General features: G+C 29.5%; 1 protein-coding gene across 3 annotated transcripts in view; it reads right to left on the bottom strand.

Annotated features, from left to right (window-relative positions):
• LOC129974840 (nephrin-like) overlaps positions 1-21,913 on the bottom strand; it is a 654,834-nt gene that overhangs the window by 284,936 nt on the left and 347,985 nt on the right. For all 3 annotated transcript variants that reach the window (XM_056087607.1, XM_056087606.1, XM_056087608.1), the window contains exon 4: positions 8,174-8,377. In XM_056087607.1, the coding sequence (XP_055943582.1) occupies positions 8,174-8,377 (204 nt within the window). The remainder of the gene's footprint in view (positions 1-8,173; positions 8,378-21,913) is intronic.

Here is a 21,913-nt window from a genome sequence, read left to right as displayed (position 1 = left end):
TATTTTATCCTCATTACTCTTTCAACGAATGAATTTTGTTTAAATTTCTATTTAAAATTAGAAATACTATTGAAATTGAAAATTATTTAATTAATATATCTTGAACTTGTTTCTGAAATTAGAGATTAGTTTTGAAAAAAGAGGTGAATAAATCAATAAGAAGAGGAGATATAAAACACACGAAGATATTAAAAATTCTTGCAAAATATAAATTCAAAATTTTAATGTATTTCTTTTCTTTAAATACAAACTAAATACAATATAATTTCATACAACTTATTTTCAAAATAAATTATTTTATAAATTTCTGAATATAAAATTTTGATTACTTCTATTTATATTTATGTAAAACATAAAGATATAAAGACATATCTTTGTATATAATATTTACTTTCTACAATGTGATTCATCTTGCAATTATTTTTTCCAAAATCAATATTAAAAATACTGCGCAGAAAATGAGTGACGGAAAGAAACACAGGATATGTTCTTCCCACAATGCAATTTATCTTGTTTTTTTTTTTTTTTTTTTCGGAATCGTCTAAGCTAAGTAAATTTACCTTCTCAAAAATCAACAACGATTTAAGGGAACTCCGTCTCCTTTCAATTTTAAAACTCCGAAAATAAGTTTATCACAAAAGAAAAACTAAGAATAATAAGTAAACAGTAGTAAATGAAAGAATCTTTATGCAAAGTTCCAATTTTTCATCCCAAATCACTCTTTTCATCCAAGTAAGCAAAAAAAAAGGGGGGGGGGAAAGAAACGTGGCGTATATTTGCATAATCATTATTTCTATTTGCTCACTGCATTCAAAGCAAAACGAATAAACTCACCTTAATAGCTGTTTGTTTACTTTTCCTTCCCCACTCCGCAAGTCCACTCCCTTCCCCCTCCTCCCTTACCATATCTGACCTGCTGTTACGAGGCAAATATCTCTGAACACTGGATTCATTTCGGGGATGCTTTCACATTAGCAGAATGAATACTATCCATGATAAACCCGAGGGAACAGTGCGGCAATACGCTTGTCAACAAATCCATCGCTGTATGAATCCACTTTCCATCAACGATTATTTGGCGATTGCCCCTTTGTTCCCTTCTTTTTCTCCAGGGGTGGTGGGAGGGAAGATAGTTCAATATTGGTGCATTAGGGTAACCAATCGCAAAATGCAATACGCAGTGGACGGGATTTAGGTTAATTGCTGCTTTTTCCTCCAAGAAAGTTTCTTTGAAGCTCTTGGAGAGGATTTTCTTTGGGATTCGATTTCTGGTTGATGCATGGGGTGGGACCTGATTGATGATCCTTCTTCGGACACAAGTTTTTGTATACTTTTTTTTTTCATTTGTTTAAGGAAAGGTTTCTGAGATATAGATGACGATTCAAATTACATAAGGCGTAGCTAAAGGTTACTGATAATGTTTATAAGACATTTTAATCCAATACATAAATTAATAATTATATGTAGATTAACGGTATGCCATTCGAATTTGCTTATCTTCTTGAATATTGCAATGGAATTCAGTATATTTTATTTTATTGTTTCTATTGCAGGTTAATGGATCAATGTTCTTAGTAGTGGATTATATTTTGTCCACAACATACTGTTAGTATTTCAACATGGCATAGATAACTCAAACCACAAAAATATATTCAATATTACATTATTTTGAGTGTACTTATTCAAATTATTATCTAAAACGCTGCAGTATCTATTACATTTTCAGAAGTCCAATTTTGCAAATGATTTTTTTCCTTTTGTTAAAAAAAAAAGATTAATTTATTATTAAACCTAATTTAACTTCATTTTACAGATTTTTAATCTGATTAAATCATTTTTAGAAATTCATACTTGTTTTAGCAAAATAGAAAATGAATTATATTTTTAAAACTTTTATATAATTTTGCATCGGAATCAATGCTCCTAATGATTTCAAAAACATATTTTAATACATAATCTCATTTAATTGAATGTGAAAAATTTTATGAATATTTAATAACCACATTAGTCATTAAAAATAACATATATATTTTCAATTATTTTCAAACACGATCTTTTCATTATGTCAAATTATTGCCACAAAATTACCGAAAAAGAAATCAAAAGTGGACATATGAAACCAATTTTTATATTTAAAATCATCTTTCAAAATCCCCATACCCTTAAATGCTCTTTATTTTCATTATGATAAGCATTTTATATTTTTAATATTAATTTTCATTACAATCATGCAGTAGCAAAAGCTAAAAATATAGCATATCAGATGGAAATAAATAAATTCAGAACAAGTTAGTAATAATTCCAGCAGAAAGAAGTTTTTCGTTCAAATGAAGCCTTATTAAAAACAAAACTTTTCTAGAACACCATTAATATAAACTGCCTTTCCTTTCATACTCCTTTTATATTCCCTTGACATTTCTAGTCCAATGTCTAAAGAAGAAACCTCGTGAACAACTGATATTATGAATAACCACATACCACGGCCTTCTTCCGCTAGAGTACATAAAAGGAGAGATTATAAATGGTTAAAAGAATTTGGGTTCCCTATAGTCAATGAAGGCTTATATCATAGATCGCGCTATATTTACATTACTATTGCATTAAGACGCAAGCAGACCACGTTATATTTTTTAAAGAAACATTTTATAATTATAATACATTTTATTCAGTAAACGGACTGTATTTCTTAATATCATTGCATTATCTTTAATATTGAAGTTTATTTCACTTGTATATATTTGATCTCCAAATATTTCCTACATTCATGAAATTTTATTTAACTTTATTTGTTTCGTATTTATTAACATTTATTTCACTCACTTTCTAAATGAGTTAGAATTTTTGACATTTTCAATATATTCATATACTCATAAGAATACACAATTTTAAAATTTTCAGAATTTAATTATCGATTGACTTTATTCATTTTGATTCTTTGATTAATAAAGTGATTAATTTCATTGCTCATAACAATGTACAATTTTAAAATTTCCTGATACTAATTATCGATTAACTTGATTCATTTTGCTTAAGTACCAACGGTGATATTTGAAAAATAATTCATTTCTTTTTATTATTTATTACAATGAATTAAATGTTTAGAACTAAAAAGTAGAAAAAAATTCAAAAAATTATTTTTTCTTCTTTTTAAAATGGTATATTAGAAATATTTTTCAACTATTTTTATTAAATTTATTTTTATTTCACTTAGTGTTGTTGTTTATTTTTATATTACTTGAGTGTTTTGAGCATTTTTATGTAAAATCTTCTTGGCATTATTTCAACCGAATGTTTGAATTTTTTTGCTAGTCGAACAATAAAGATAAATGAGATATGTTTTTCTGTTTAATATTCACATTTATTAGTACTGTTTTTATAAACTGAATAAATGCTTTTTAAACTAAAATTAACCACACAAATTGTAAGAAACAGAACAAATATTTAGTTTATCTATATTAACATCCCGTTTTCCAGCAATACTATGGCTATTTTTTGGACGAACTTGGCAATTTTGAACTGTAGTCAGACAACGAAGACGACATCTTAGCTGGCACCCCCCTTTTCAAACTTCCGCACCAAACCATCGGGAGGACATTTTCCCCCGACAAAGCTAATGTGCTCCAAATTGCCTTAAACGACCTAACCCCCCTTATCGGACCCTAAACCTTACCATCAGGCCACTGCGGCTTTGGAACAGAACGAAATACTATAACTTTATAAGTACTTATCATTTTATTTAAAAAATTTAAGACTGGAACAGTTAAACATTTTTACTTACATTTTATATTCTAAAAAATATCTGCAAACTATAACCTTTATTTAGTAAAAAAATAATTTATTAAAATTACATTATTAGTCGTTACATTTCATATCGATTTTCAAGTACAAACTAAACAGATTTTAATTAATGTAATGAATTATATTTATAAATTATTTCAATTTTTCTTCAGGGAATACATATTATATGGTCCTAGTCGATATATGTTTTTGTTTCAAATAATTAATAATTTCTTCTATCTATTTAGAATTTTTGTTATACTAATAAAGTATAACATATAAATATAAAATTAGTTTATTAGTATAAAAAGTATTAGTTTTAGCACATGCGCCTTTACTTATCTATTTTGATTCAATTAAGGAAAATAATAAATTTAATGGTACAGTTATAAGCCATTGAGAACCAACCAGATAGTCAAAATAGAAGCTCCAAATTTTTCTAATCACTTATAATGAGTCTCATATTTAATTAATCCCACGAGAGAATGTTTTTCCATGTAATTAACCGACTTAGAAAATTGAGGTAACATAGTTCTGCTTGTACTGGTATTGCAATCATAATTCCAAGCGTCAGTTTTTATTAGCACTAAAGAAACAAACATTTCCAGAAAAATAAAGAAAAAGGATAATCTCATTTATTTTCTGACTATTTTTTACCAGACATATAATGAGGATAATGTATTTAGAATCTGTTAACAAAAAATGTATGTAGCAAGAAAAGTAAACATAGTTACCGTGTATGTAAGAAGTGTTTTTTCGTGGCTTTATGAGAACTAAAACGATTTCGTATTAAAAGAAGTTGCTGTAAATCTCTTACAAAAAATTACTGGCTAATCATTGTAGCAATATTAATTAACAAAAATGGAGCAAATCCTATCCAAGTGATTTTTCCAGAAAACAATTAATTTATGTTACTATATGAATATTTTTCAATTTGATAGTGCATTTTTAACAAAAAACATCCCGTTGTCTTATAAATAGAGAGAGAAAAATTTAATATGAGATAATTATAGATATGATTTTAGCTTTTTCATGCTTAATAAGCATTTAATAAAGCTATTTTCCAAATTTCTATAATCATTAATAAAATGTTTTTTTTTCTTTTTCTCCTATAACTGCAATTTGGAAATAACTATTTAGCAATAATACGCGGTACTTTATAGTTGACAGAAAGATATCTTCATTCTGAAAAATATATAATGTTTTGTGTTTCTTCCAACAATTTCTTTAATCGTTTAATGTTCAAATCTCATCTTGTTTTTGATATTAACATATATCATTTTATAATTTCCTCAGTTAAAGTTTCTGCTTTAAAAGACCGAGGTAATCATTGAATAATTTTTATTGCAGACTAAAATGAAATTTTAAAATTCATTAGTTGGTTTGAATAGTTTTGATAATTAAGAAGTTGAATGCTTACCTTAAGAAATTTTGAGATAATATATATTGCTTTTAAGGTAAAATTTCGCATTCAACAAACCAAAAGTAATTCAGACAGTCCAGGATGTCGTTTCAATAGAGCATGACACCTAGGAATTGCAATACCGGTATACCGGGATACTGAATACCGGTATTTTGAGCCATTTTACAATTTCGTAATACCGGTATTCACAAGTTTAAATACCGGTTTTTCGGTATTTACTAGAAATTTTTTAAATTGTCTCCACTATATGTTCAGGGATCGCGAACATAGCAAAATAGTATACGTTTTTGTTTTTATGACTCCCTAACGGGCGAAATTAATTAGCTCATTAATGGTTTAATTAATTGCTTAAATCTAAATTAGCGAAACATGGATTATCCCTGAAAGAAGATATTGTATCTATAACGACTAATGGAGCAACAGTTATGAAAAAATTTGGAAAGTTGATTGGTGCAAATCAGCAATTGTGCTATGCTCATGGAATTCAATTAGGCGTAATAGACGTATTATACCAAAAAAATAAAGAACAAAAGAATCCAAATATTGTGGATATAGAAACTTCGGATTCCTACATTGAAGAGAGTAAGAGTGAGAGTGATATTGACAATGAAGATAATGACAATGTAATTGTGGAAATGGATATTGCTAATGAGGATGAAATATTAACCCATCAAGAATTGCTTCCTATAATTTATAAAGTTCGAAAATTTGTTAAGATATTTAAACTTTCCCCTACAAAAAATGCCATATTACAAAAATATTTACTAACTGAAAATAAAACAGAATATATGTTAATAATAGATTCCAAGACACGTAGGAACAGTTTACTCCTAATGATGGAACGGTTTTTGAAATTTAGAAATCCAATCCAAAAAGCGATTATCGACTTAAACCTGCAAATTAATTTTTCAGACAGTGAGTTCGACTTAATATCCATAACTATATCAGCTCTTCTTCCAAACTGACTATAACTGACTATAGAGGCATTATGTCGGAGAGATTTTAATTTATTAACAGCTAATGCAACAATAAATTTCATGTTGCAATCATGAAAGAACAGCACACATCACTCTCTGAAGAATTATATATTACATTGAAAAATCGCACAAAAGAAAGGCATACCGAAATAGAAAATGTCTTATGGTATTTACATAATTATAATGATTTTAAAAATGAAAATGAAAAAGAAGAAAAGAAAATAATCTGATTAAGTTTATAGTAAATTTTCTTACAATTTTTTACCCACAAACCTATCCACATTCAGAAGAATTCGGTTCAGTTATCGAAGATTATGATGACAATAATGTCGATAGTGAAAAGGAATTGTCTCTTGAACAAAAATTAGAATTAGCGATAAATAAAAATTCAACGAACCAAAATACAATACAGAAATCAGCGATATCCAAAACCATCCGACGAGAAATTGATTTATTTGAAGATGAGGGATTTAGAGATAAATATTTGGAAAAAGTATATCGCGCATTGCTAACAGTATCACCAACTAGCGTAGATGCCGAAAGAGCGTTTTCGACAGCTGGTAATTTTTACACAAAATTACTTTACAGCTTTAATGACAGTACAATTGATGCATTATGTTTTTTAAGATCATATTTCAAAAATTTGTAATAGTACCGCAGACTAAATAATGACATTTACACTTTTTTTGTGATTTAAATAAATAAGTTGTTCCTTTACTTTTTTTGTGATTCTTTATATACTGTTATAATTTATAAGTTCCATATTATTTTTTGTGATATTTACACTCTCTTATAAAATTGGCAAATAAAACAAAGAAACACCATGTTTTCTTTCTTTTTCTAAAATTTCTAATACCGGTATTAAAACCGGTATCTCGGTATTAAAATCTAAAAAATACCGAATACCGGTATTGAAATTTTGGTCCGGTATTGCAATCCCTGACACCACATGTGTTAATAATAACAGTTCCTGGCACAAATTTTAAGAATTGGTTGAGGACACTAACAATTTTTTGTTCCTGAATATATGATCGCAAGTGACACATTGAATTGCAAATACAAAAAATAAAAAGATGAAAGAAAACAAAGCAAGTGTTTATTTAGTGCGTTGTTCATAAATTCAATATTTAAAATAACTGCTCGAAATTACAACCACCAATAGTGATACATGCTTGACAACATTTGGGAAAAGAGTTGCATTCAATTATGCTAGGTATATAGTGTATATGTGAAGAAGCTGCGATTAGTTGAGTAATGAGATTTTCATCTGAATCGGATGTATTCGCATACGCAAAATTTCTTCGGATGTGTCCATAAAAAGTAATCGAGGCTTTATAAATAAGAAGATCGGGGATGGACAAATGACTCATTCTCCGCGCTCAATTCATCGTACCTTAAAGATCTCTATTCTCTTTCCATTAATTCCATTTTCCTTACCTTTTATTTCGTTTCAGCCCATACATACTTACGCAATAAATGATCGTTACAGTGCCCTGCATCAGTTCTTAAAGTTTGTACCAGGAATTTAGGATCATCCTATATAATTTTATTTACATTACATCAGGAAAAACTCTTTGATGCACCATGGAAAGTGACCGGGACTTTATAAACAGAAAAAAGAGGGATGGTCAAAGTTTTCGATCACCACACTCAACTCATAGCACTCCAACGTTTTCTATTCTCTTTCCTTTCACCTCTTATTTCCTGCGTTTGAAGCTGAGCTGATCATTTGCACCTTAGCATTCCTATGCAATAAATGATTGTTCAAGCGGCTTGAACCAGTCTTCAAAGATTCTATTATGAATTCGGGAATTCCATGTACAGTTGTTTTAACACTGCATCAGAAATTTTTTGATTAGCAAAAAATATTCAGTGACGTTTAACTTCATTATCAACGGTGGAAACAAATTGAATTTAAAATTACCAAGACACACTGACGATATTGTATCCAATCGGTTGCTGGGTGAATGAAGCTCTAAAATAAATAGGTACTTACGATTGAGATCTAGAGCGACGGAATTGGACGTTGGAACGGTAAGATTGTTGTTGGCGGCTTGACATGTGAAGATAGCGGACAAATCCGATCTCTTGAGGCGAATGAGTGTTATGTTGTTTCGAACGTAACCCTGCGTCGTGATATGGTACGAGTCATCCAGCAGAACTGAGTCTCGCCACCACGTTACGGAAGGAGATGGAGAACCTGTTGATAAAACAGTTTGATTAAATAGAGGCACACTATAAAGAAATAAAATTTAACATTTAAAAAAGAACTGGTAGAACAAAACAATATCCGCTTATAATACCAAGAGATCCTCTGCATACTATGTCATCGATTTAATTATAACTTTATCATGACACATAAAAAAAAGCCAGAAATCAGTTTTGTACAGGAATATTATACGGGGATAGCATCGAACATATTTTCTCGCACCGAGATTCAAGTCATTATAAATCATATTCATAAATATTAAGACCTTTCCAAGCCTATTCATCATTCAAGATCAAAGCGATTACATCGAAATCAATTTAAAGTCCCCCCTCATAATTTCATAAAAATTCATTCATTTCATTTAAAGTCTCTCTTCATAATTTAAATACCCCACAGTACCAACTAGTCACACTCCCACAAAGAAAAAACAAAATAGTAAAATTTCAGTACTTAATCAACTGAACGATCAATCGCAACAGATTTCAAAATATTAGTTTAAAATAGACTCGGGAGATTGTCTCATATAGGCCACTAAGTAACCATTTTACACCTTTTTGCACATACGCGCGAGATAGTAATTTAATCTTTTTCATTTTTATATAACCAAAGTGGTTCTTTTTATTAAAGGACTTGCATTTAGGTCACTACTGAGGGCACCGTCTTATAGTGTTTCCTTTAAAATACACAACTTAGTATTTTATTCCTCAAAATTGTGTTTAAACTTCAGGTCTCAAGTTCTATACGCAATTGCTACACAACGCTTTTAATTCACACTTTTTAAAAATCATTTTAAGCAATTAATTACTTTAATTAGTAATCTTTAAGTAATCCTTACATAGCTAACGATTTCAAAAAATATATACAAGGCTGCATCTGTGGATAGCATTACTTCTCTTTAATTTATGCTCCTTATTTCTTCGTAATCCTCTTTTTAAATTTTATCTTTTATTCAGATAAAGGGTGAAATACAGTTATTTGCGGTGTATCTCTCTGAAGTCCTAGTGGGAGGTTTTTTTCACCTTGCATCTATCCAACAGGTTAGACAAGGTTAACTTTATAAGCAGTGGAGAGAGCAAGATAGTGTTGTGTTATGTCATAATACATAAAGACACAGATCAAACCCTTGTGCTGGTACTGGAATGTAAAATGATGTGTTGATTATGGCCAAGAGATTATATCACAATATGTCTATATTGATACGGTAGCAAATGATTTACAAATGAACTAAATTGTTAAAATAATTCAATTACTTAAATAAATAATTTTACAATCTTCATTGCCGTTTTAATAATTACTTAAACTTTCTTTTTTTTGATAAATTTTTATGGGATTGACGGTGCTATTACTGTATGTAGTTTGAGCTCATTCAGAATATATAAATGATTGCAACTTAACGCAATATAAGCAGTAAATAGAAAATTTAATTAATTGGAATTATATTGAAAGCAAAGCTTCAAAAATTCATCATATAATTATAATACCATGGCAATGATGTAATTATAATGATGAATCACAACAATCAGAAAATAAATTTTAAAGATTTATATAGCTGTGATATTTGATTTTAATAATTATTATAAACATATAGCAATGGTATTTTATTGTAATAATAATAATTTATTAATAAAGCATTATTAATAAATTGTTATTTATTAATAATACATTATTATTAACAATATATTGTTATTTATTAATAATACATTATTATTAACAATATATTGTTATTTATTAATAATACATTATTATTAACAATATATTGTTATTTATTAACAACAATTTAATAAACAAGTGATTTTTTTATTTATAATTTCTTCGAATTACGAATAACTTTTGATCTATTAAATTTGAATTCTATATGGCACAGAAGCAGATGCGTGTCCAGTGTGTCCATTTATTACTCTTTAACAAAAATCTATGCAGGATTACGAATAAAAATGCATCAAGCGAAATTTCAAGATATTTTCATTCACATTTTTAAAAAACTGGATTAATTTAAACACAAACAAAGAGCATAATTTCTCATTTCTGAAAGACTAAGATCTAAAGCGAATTCAATAAATCCATTAGCAGATGAAACAAAAATTTCTTTTTAAGTCCCACTTAATACAACGGCCGCACACCTTGTATGCAACCAACGATGTAAAATTTAACAAAGCGTGTCTCCCATCCTAACTCAAAGAACCGTCACTTTTGTTGAACAAAAATGAAGTTCGGGTAGAACAATTCGTTGTAATTCATTTTATCCGAACTTAATCACCGTAATTATCTTTCTCATCCTTTCACAAACTCGACACAAGAGGTCGCAACTTCTTATTTTATCAAGAATTCTCGAAATTCCTTTCTTTCCCTTTTCTCTTTCATTTCCTTCTTCGTGCGGAAACGCCCTGCAGGTTTATCAGCATGTTAAAAATGCTTTCGCTCCCACTAATCATTTCATTAGAAGATTCATTTCTGGAAGCATAAATCAGTATACACAAGATTTTCGTTTTTAGTAAAATATTGTAGATGCTTTATTATCCTTAGCATCTGCCAATAGTTAACTCTAAGTTAGAGTTTGTAATGAACATCTGCCCTGTAATAAAATATTGAAAGAGATATAAAATTAGTAATGAAACAAATATCGAATAACATTTCATGTACTTTAGTCCATTTACTAGAATTCTTTGAAGAATGAGTTGCATTTTACCTGCATAATAATGCATCTGTTTATTCAAAATACGCTGACTTTATTTATCCTAAAATATTTTGCGAATAACAATAATCGCTATTTTAGCCCTATGTAGAATTGAACAAAACAGAAAATTTAACATCTGTTCAATGGATGTTACAATAAATTTTCAATATTAACCGTATCAAAATTAACCAAGTTCACTCAGATCTTCCGAGTTGACACCTCGAAACTTTTGATTGTATAGACAAATGTCCTCTTATCATTGATATTAAATTATGATAAGCATGATATTAAAGCAATTATTGCTAGAAAGCAACCATAAATAAAAATAAAAATGTTGCATCAATAAAAATGGTGCTTAATGTATAGGAAGTTCTTGCCCTTCTGGTAATAGTGCTGCTGAAGGCCAATTTGTAAGCTTTTACGAAGTGTTATTGCTTATCTTAGCCAGTCCAATGCCTTATCTCATGAACCTATTTGTTCCACCAACAACGCCATCTGTTGCTAAAGATTTTTAAATGTATTGCCAATAAATATTTTATTGACTTCATGACATCATTCATGACATAATTTTACTGACATCATAAATATAAATAATTGTCAATAAAATTGACTTCATGCTTTCTAACCTTTGTGCTGCTTCTAATTATTCTGCAGGTTGAAAAAAATTATTTCCAAGATTTATTCCAAATTAAAATTATTAATTAAAAATAATAAATTAAATAACTAAGATTGTTGATTAATGTGTAAAAAGTTCTTCTCTTCCAATAATAATGTTACTTGAGGCCAGTTTGTAAGCTTTTATTGAATGTTTTATCTTATCCAATGCAGTGTTTTATCTCGTAAACCTATTTGTTCCACCAACAGCGCCATCAGTTACTAAAATTTTTAAATACACTATCAATAAACCTTTTTTCATGCTTCTAACATTCGTGATTCTAATTAATTTGCATGTTAAAAAATTAGTCGCAATATTTTGTTCAAAACTAAAATTATTAAATTTAAAAAATGGAAATAAATAGCATACAATAATATTGTATGATATGTAGTCAAACCTCACTTTACAAGCACCTAACAAAATGAATGATTCTCATAACAAGTAAAACAAAATATGAAAAATAAATGACTCGTTAAATGTTGTTTCGCAAAACGAATAAATATGAGACATCATGACATCACACGCTGGATATCGTGATCAGATCTTTTATATTAGTTTATGATGAGCATTTGTTTGAAGTTAGTACTTATTTCTGATTTGGCAAGATAATATTGTAAAATACGACTCCGCGGTTTGAAGAAATGCAAGTGAAGCCCTTAATCGACGAGATCTTGTATTTCTGAACAAGATTATAAGGCTCGAAAGTGATAGCAACGGCATCGATGAGCTGGTGGATGAATATAGAGCAACCGAAACGCTTCTGGATATGGAGTTGCATTTTATGTCACATCAAAAAAAGTTATGGAGCATATTTGGTCAGGAGAGGAAGAAATAATATACTAAGTAAAGCAACATCCTTCCAGTGAAATGAGCGAATTGCCGAAAGTACGTGAAATTATTTCATCGTACGCCCAGTAGCATAGCTTTAATCAAGCATAACAATAAACACTAAGCATTTAACTATTTAACGGAGGAATTTTTCTTAAGGTTCCTCAAACCCCCTTTTTAAAGCCAACCGATGACGCATATACGCGTTGTACGCAATACAAATCATGGTGTAGTATATTTTGCAAATATCATAATGAAGCGAATAAGATTTCTTTTTTTTTATTAGATAAAAAATTGTATATCAACTATATAAAAATGAGGATTTCGATCTAACGTGTTTGCACGGCGAACGCACTTAACTAATTATTTAGCAATGATGTCATGTTTCATTTTCTCCAAATTTCGATACATAGCCAAAAATAGATGTCTTTAAATAGCTTTCTAAAAACACACAAAGAATTTCATTAATCATAATAAATTACAATACATTAATTATAATAAATAACATTAAGTATAAATTAGTTTAGGAATGTTTCATTTTTTTAGAAATGGAATGCACTTTCTTATATTAAATGGATTCCTATAGGAAAAACTATGGCTTAACGAATGTATTAAGAGTAGGGTTGTATTAGGAGTAGGTTTGTATTAGGAGTAGGGTTCGGAACGAATTTTATTCGTTAAGCAAAGTTCCACTATATTAATGTTAAAGTCGATCATACACAAAATTACACATTACATGAACTCTTGCAAATTAATTACAACCATTTAATGAAATAATGATTCGTGTTTAATTTTTTTAAAAATTAAGATGTTTTCATTTAAAAGTTTTGTTAATCATTAGAGATAAATATAAGATTAGTTTACAAAATTTAATCATAATTTCTCATCATGAGTCTCTTAAATTAATATAAAAATACCAAGAAAATCAAATTTCACTCGGCATTTTTTTTTTTTTTTTGGAAAATTGTAGATAAAATCTTATCCTATGGCTCTTTTAGTTATAAGCAAAAATTAATTTAATTACAGAAAAGAGATCGAAACATGAGAAAAAGCACTAACCACTAGATCGTGTATAGACAAATGGCAATATTTAGTTACAAAAAACTTTTTTTTTTGTTTGTAAACACGAGGAGTTTCAGGAAAGAAACCTATATAGATAAACTTAAAAAGTAAAACATTATTTAAATATAAAATTTGATCCAAATCAATATTATATATATATATATATACACACACACAAGAATTGCTAGTTTAAAACGCAAAAGAATTTTTTTGCTGAATTTGAAATTTATATGTTAGACATTAGTTGGAATTATGAATATGAAATTTCAAAAGATACAACGGCAATTTTTCAGTCTCTTGTATTTTTTTCATTTAAAATATATCATGCAATAACAAATTTTTCTTAGTAGTTCAAATAACATTATTATTAAAAATTATACTTAATATATTTCTTCCATATTTAAGTGAAAATAAATTGTTGTTCTTTTGAAATATGAAGATATTTTGAACAAAATCAATAAGAATTTTTGAGTTAAAATTTAGATTCATTATCTTGAAGAGAACTTTGAAAGCTAAATTACCTAGAACATTTTTTTTCTGTGATTAATGTTAATATCCTAAATATTGATTATTAATGATTTAATAGCAATTCAGAGTTTTTTAAGAAATAGGCAGACATACTTTTTCTTAGAAATTATAGAAATATTCATTTTACATAAGAACAATTTCAATCTTGAAGAATTATAATTTTAACTGCGAGCTTTTGTTACATTAGAATAACAATAAATTTTGATTTTTAAACCGAAAATAACGAAATTTGAAATATAAAATTAGATAACTGTTTTCCATATTCAATTATTTTCCTAAACATTGTCCGGCATTTCAATTAAATTTAAGCTAAGTATTTATTGTGTACTCTGGTTTTCTTTATTCTAAAATGTCTCTCGGCTTCATCGAGAAACGAACTACCTAAAATTTATCATCATTATACTAAAAAAAACCCTCCCATATATTAAATAAAACTTTTGCAGTTTAAAGACATTAATTTCATGTTCCATTTCTTTAAATTAAGAAACTACATTTTCCGTTTTAAAGTTTCTTTGATTATTCGTAATAAATATTGGGGACCAACTGATACAAATGAATCTTAATTTCTCAGCCTTGACTCTCTAGATTTATCATAAACTCATTTATTGAGTTCCGTTCATAAAGTATATAACAGAGATTACTTAACTTTCTGACAAATCGAGTTAATTACGAATGTGAGACTTAAAAAAGAAAGGAAATGTGCGATAATAAATCGCCATTTGCATTCATTAGCTATATCATTCGCTTTAAAAACTGGTTTGGTTTGTTCTAATCAAGTGAATAGATTAAAAAAGGGGAAACAGTTCCCCTTTTCTGGAGTGTATAGTGGATTCATTAATTAGTTTTAACGGGTCTTAGAAAGAGTAAATAAATTCGAAGTGAATTATGATGTGCGCCGCGGCGAATTTTCCTTAATTTTAATTTAATTTTTGAAAATAAGAATAGCATTGTGCGATGTGAAGCAATAATTAGGCTTGACTTTTGATTGTTTACGGCAGTGATGGTCAGAATGTTTTATGTGCAGACATCTATTGTTACCATACTTTAATTGATAAACCGATATTAATAATTCTAAAGTAGATTACAGGAGATAGATATTTTGTATTTAAAATTTTATACCTTTAGGAAAGTGTTTTAATAATCTATGGAAGATCACATCGGTTAATTTATGTTTCTGGCTTTTAGTTCATTTTTTAAACACACGCAAATGGTACTTTTGATGGATTCGTTATATTAAATCATTGGCCTGTGACGAGAAAAACAAGTTATTTTATAACATCTGATGAATTATTCCTGCTATCGTTTCTAAGTGAATACAAAGTCAATTATTATAGTTTTTACTGACTTATTCTATAACATATCCTTTTTATGTTAAAATGGATTACCTATATGTATAAAATGTTACGTAAATATCAAAGAAATCGCTCTTATTACTTATTGTAGAATGGCAACATTCAAATGGAAACAAACCTTCATACTAAAGGTTGGTTTGCACTTGGCTAGTTATAAGACAGCCAGTAGGGAGCGCATGCGTAGAAAGACCGAAAAATGATGTTCGGTCCATGGCAAGTACTTGTCCCGACGGGACAACAACATGCCGCTGTATTATATTTCTTTCTTACTGCGCATGCGTTTGTAAAATTTAACGTTTTTTAAGGGAAAAAATCGATTATTTATCATAGATTAATTCCAATATTTTTTGCTCTTTGTTCTTTCTGATGCGAAGTTGTGTTTTTTTTTTTATTCATTTTATTTGCCCTTTTTTTACTATACTTTTCCAGATTTAGATTTTTTTTACCTTTTTCTATTTTATCATGTTTCTTTGTGGGAATATTCATCATTTTAACACGATATGCAATAAAAAAAAAAGAGAAATTCAGAGACACTAAAAAGACAATTTATAGGCAAGCATGGGATACCTGAATCTATCTTATGAAATTATAGCGAACTTAAATCAATTCATTTCTGCGCATGCGTTGCCTTACTGGCCGTCTAATAATTGGCCGAGTGTAAATACACCTTCATTTCTTCTGCTTTATTGAATATTTTCACAGTTGTATCAAATCGAATGTTTTGGAGAAGTAATTAATAAAGCAATAAAATAAGATTAAAAATTTTTTGGTAATGGTTCGCCATTAAGTGCGTTTAGTCAGAGGAATGAAGAAATCAAGAAGTAGGTTTGAAACAGAAAGTTTAATTAAGCGAAAAATTAGATTTAATTGTCGGTAAATGAGTAAAAATTATAACGTGTGTATAGAAATTGGTGTTTACATCTTCTTAAACAAATAACTTACAAAAATAATCTTTGTTTTATCATAAAATTCAAAAAGTAATTTAATGATATTTTTAACTGAATTTGATAATTTATACGTAACAATATTTTTAACTTTTATGGAATTTATACTCAGAAATATTCAACAGCGTGTTTCAGCCAATCATTAACCATTTAACTGCTTCGCTCTCTTCGGAACATGGGTATCTAAACTGTCATAACCACCCTATATATATATATATAGGGTGGTTATAATTAAACTTCCCTATAAACAGCTTCTACAACGCAAACGGATGAATTCATTACAGCGAAATTTGGTATATAGGCTATACACGAGATGCGCTCACGGAATTCAGAAAAGAAAAAAGTTCCAAAATGTTCACCAAAGGGCGCGTTTTCCGGAAAAATATCAAATTTAACACAATAGACACCCAAAACGGAAAACAGAACAAATTATTAATATTAACAATTAAGAATTATTAATATTAACAATTCAGAACAAGAATTATGAGTAATACAATGTCAAACCGGAAAAAGCTCCCAATTCTAGGAAAAAATTGGCGAAATTTGCATGCTTACGAAGAAGAGGAAGGTTTATGCAAAACTGGTTAGGATAAGAAACGTTTGGATTTATTGTTATGTCTTTTATGTCGATATTTCCGGCTGTAATCATGACAGTATCTTGTTGCGACATTGAATGACAAAGAACTCCATAACGCTTCATTTCCGAAGCATTACAACTGGTCAGTTACGATCTGCTGTTGAACACATTGTCCATCGACTTGAAATTTTGCAGTTGAATGAGGGTGATCACATGGTGCACCGTTCCCTACATCATCCTGGACAGGATTCACAACCTCTCCTCTTGTGCAATTGCATCCTAATCTGCTCTTGTTTCTGCAAACTGAATGTTTTTCACACAGCGTATTGTTATTTTTTCCTTATCTTTACTAAATACGGTTCGATGACAAGGTGATCAGAAACTAGTCAATAAATGTTAATATTGTTTCTGTATTCCGTTTTGGTCCTTTATTGCGTTAACATTTTTCCGGAAAAGGCGCCCCTGGTGGACATTTTAGAACTTTTTTTTTCCAAATTCCGTGAGTACATATCGTGTACAGCCTACATACCAAATTTCGCTTTAATCCGTTCGCCCGTTTCCGTTGTATGATCCTGTTTATAGGGGAAGTTTAATTACAACCATCCTGTATATCTATACATAGTATAAAATGAAATCTTCTTCTCTATGCTCGAACCCTAAAACTCTAGAAATACTTAACTAATTTTGGAGATATTTGTACCATTTTGTAGGGCATTTATTGGGATAGGTTTTAGTATATTGAAGCTATATCAAAATAAAAAAACGAGTTTTATAATTGCGATTTCAATTATTTTCCTATTACGATTCACGCATGCGTAAAGCAGCAGTATCTGTGCTTTCCACTTATCCGCGCGCGAGCGGAAATCTCAAAATTCGCATGTGCAAATAGCAAGAATTGTGGTATTCATATGGAATACATTTCTTTGTTTGCGACTGATTTTAACAGCGATTCATCTTATTCCCAAAAGAAGGAAATTCAACTTTGGCCGGAGCGCATAAAATTCCAAAACCCTTCGTTCGTTGCGTGATAATGAAAATGTAAAGGAAAAAACATTAGGTTAGCGAATATCAGCGAAAGAATGTCCACATTTTCTTCAAAGGAGAGTCTTTTGCTGAGCGAAGCAACCGTCTCTCTTTAAATCCCATTGCAATTGAATTACAGAGACAGAATGAATCTCGCCTGTCTGGTGAAATGAATCTCGCCTGTTAGAGAAAGACATTTAAATTTGAGACATAGGAGAAGAAGTGAAAGAACAAACGTTCCTTATATTTGGTCCGAAAAGGAGTACACCGCTCTGAATTTCGCTCCATATATGGATTACAGAAATGATGCCTCGGTTTCAATAGGAACAATGTCTATAGTCTGTCCATATTTACATACGAGGGAAACGGGAATGGGGAAAAAGTTAGCCGATGGTTGCCTGAGAAGCAACGTTTCAAAAAATGATATAAAATTAACAAAATTCATAAGGATAATGGTATGGATATGATTTTATTGGTAATCGTACAGAGTTTTATTCGTCTTTTAGATTTTTTCAAAAGTCTTAATAGTTTTTTAGTTATAACTGTAGAAAGTGAAACTTAGAGGAAATTCACAATATAATGTGTATTTTTTTCTCGGGAGGCTTTCAGAAAAAAAAATTGTTGTGGTAGAACTACTAAGCATAAGTGAACATAACATATTCCAAACTACTCTGGAATGCACCCTCTATGTGTGCATTAAAGATAATAAAAAATAATAATTAGTAAGGACGATGGGCGAGAAATATTGAAGGGTAGAAAGGCGACTGTGCATTTGCAAGGAACAGCTTTGATATACAGTCATTTTCGTCAAAAAATAATTTATCGCAAAATTTTAGCGAAATGGCCAAATGTGGCGAGAATGGCAGCAATAGGGTAACGGTAGCAAAAGGACACCGAAAAATTGCCAACTACGCACGGCGCAAAATGGCTGTATATCAAAGCTTAGACCAGCTTTAAAATGGAAAGATGAATCAAAAGGTATGTGTTGTTTACAAGGGAAAATTGAAACCATTTCAACAGACTAAATATGGGACAGCATTGATACACAGTCATTTTCACCCAAAAAGTTTATCGCCAAATGTTAGCGAAATGGCTGTATGTGACGCGAACGGTAGCAATTGCGTTTCCAATCTAAAGGTTCCGAGGAACGCTGCAGCAAATTAACGGAAATATAGAAAAAAAAGTCAATAAATGCAGTAAAATGAAATGAAAGCAAAAAAAATTAATCGAAAATAAAAAGCAGAAGAAGTACGTAGAGCAAGAAAAAATCAAGGGAAATAAACAGGGAAGATCGAAATACAGAAGCATACAGTAACATAAAAAAAATGGCGGTCATGTAACCTTAAACAATGCGCCATCGAAAAATTGCCTACCTCGCAAGGCGCCAAATGACTGTATATCAAAGCATAGCCCTAAATATTTATGAATATGTGCTATAAAATTGTTTTGTAGTTATTTTTGATGATTTTAAAATAGCTATTTGATCCCGCGTGACATTCCCATATCATATCGGATGGAGGCTAGACTTAAGTCTAAAGATAATTTTTCCTCTTAGATGTTATGTCACTGGCAACGTTGTGCGGGTACTGCTAATATATATATATATATAATTAAACAATTATATTATATATAAATATAATAATTGTCATTTAATAAACTTGTCATAACGCAAAATGTTACACTTTTTCCATGGCGAGTATACTCGTCAAAAACAGTTAACTTGTAAATAAGTAGAACTTTCATTTCCGATTTTATTACATAATATAATTTGCAGTCAGTTGATTCATCTGAATTCATATTTTTCAATTGAAATAAATAACAAGGTGGATTTTTATCTGTTTAAAATACATTTCATATTAATCATTTAACAGCCTAAGAAGTCAAAAATTTTGGTGAACAAATCGGTTGTCAAAGGCGGCTAATTTGGATAAAATATAATATTAAACCAAAGTTCAAATGTCTCATTTACTATTACAAATTTAAAATCTGTTACTTTACAAGCCTAAAGATACCAGCATGCATTTCCAAAAAGCTTTTTCTCAAAACAATTTAGTTAAGCATTTGCAGAGCAACGAGATCTTGATATATTATGCAGTTGGCGCCATCTATTAATGGTATTTCTAAAATGAATATTAATAATGAAATTTACATTTTCTGTCGAAAATTTTTCCTGTTCTTACCATAATTATCATGAAGCGAATTTCCCTTATAATCTTTTTTGCAGAGTTATCTTATGTAAATTATCCATTTAATGCAGCATTTTAAAGAATTACTAAATTTAACAGCATGCTATATTAGTTACTGAAAATGATAAACATGACTTCATGCTAATATTAAATGCCATAGATACTTTACCATCAATGAATTGCCTTTGAAATTTTGTGAGTAATTAATTTTAACGACTCAATGAAATTCTAAAACATTTGGAGTGTTTAAAAGTTTCGCCGAGGTTTACTGTTTATTAGATTTATATGGTTTCGTCAGACATGAATGAATGAAAGGAAATTCATTCATTAAAATCTCTTTCGATGTCAAATCAGCAAGTAATTAATTTCACTTTACATTTAATAACATAGAAAAACTTTAAAAAATACATTATAGTGTCTTATCATTATTCTATGAGATGGCTAAAATATTTTGAACTTAATTACTTAACAGCTTTCATTAAACTTATGAATAACTGTCTAACTTTCACTCAAACTTATAGTGCTTCTTCTAAATATATACAAGCAACTCAATTTTTGTGACTCAGCTATAAGTTTATCCTGTCTGAAGCGTTCTAAACAAATGCATCTTTTCATACATCATATTAAACACATGAACCATATTATGCTTCTATTAATTAAACCATTCCACGTCTCACTCAAGAAAAGAACCATGCAAGATGCGTTAAAGATTGCTTTTCCAACATTTTCGAATAGATTAAAAGTGTTTGTATCTTTCGGTTTTAATTAAATTTAAAAAGAAACAGCGAACACTTCCTTAAGATTTTTAAAACTTCTTACTTCCTCACCTCAAGACCGATAAAATAGCGATGCATGTTGCACAAGTACAATGAAGCAAAGAACGCTTCTGAAAAACACGCGCATAAATAAAAATTTTAACAGCAGACTAGCTTTTTCAAAATTGTTTTGTTTATTATAAATACATTATATAAATACATGCGATCAAAATAATAATTATTTACTTTAAATTTTTATTATTAACTGCTTTTTCCCTATGAGAACTTGTGCTTATATTCACTTCTCATCAGTACATGTCGGATCAAATTATCTACAGTTCACAACAAACTACCAGTAGTTCTAAGCACGCATGCGCATTTGACAAGTCTCTGTCCGATTCGGTTGGTGTATGATAAATTTCATAATAGCAATGTGAGAGATTGAGTTACTACTTGCTACAAACATACTTATGTATATTATATCAATCATGTGTTAATTTAAAGAGACATCACGTCAATCCTTTACCATTGTTTATTCAAAAAGAGACCTGTAGTAAGATATCATTTCTAATTATGATTTTAGAAAAGAATGGGAATCTGATATCTTAATATCAGATTATCACCATACAATGTCCCACCTTTCTTACTATCCAAATGTATTTGAAGGGGAAAATACAGAGTAATCCCGAATTCATAGTAAAAACTTTAAGAGTTGGTACAGGACATTACAGCAATCATTTATTGTATAGGAATATATGACAGAAGTGACATGGGGAGGCATAAATACAAGAAATAAAAGAAAAAAAAGGAAAGACTAAAGGCTTATTAACTACGTATAATACAGTATGGTAGGTATGGTATGGTATGGTATGGTATGGTATGGTATGGTATGGTATGGTATGGTATGGTAATAGAGTAGGGTGAAATAAAGGTGGGACATTGT

Source organism: Argiope bruennichi, chromosome 7, assembly GCF_947563725.1.
Source record: "Argiope bruennichi chromosome 7, qqArgBrue1.1, whole genome shotgun sequence".
Taxonomy (NCBI): Eukaryota; Metazoa; Arthropoda; class Arachnida; order Araneae; family Araneidae; genus Argiope; species Argiope bruennichi.
The sequence above is the reverse complement of the archived record's forward strand: the minus strand, read 5'-3'. Positions and strand labels throughout refer to the sequence as shown.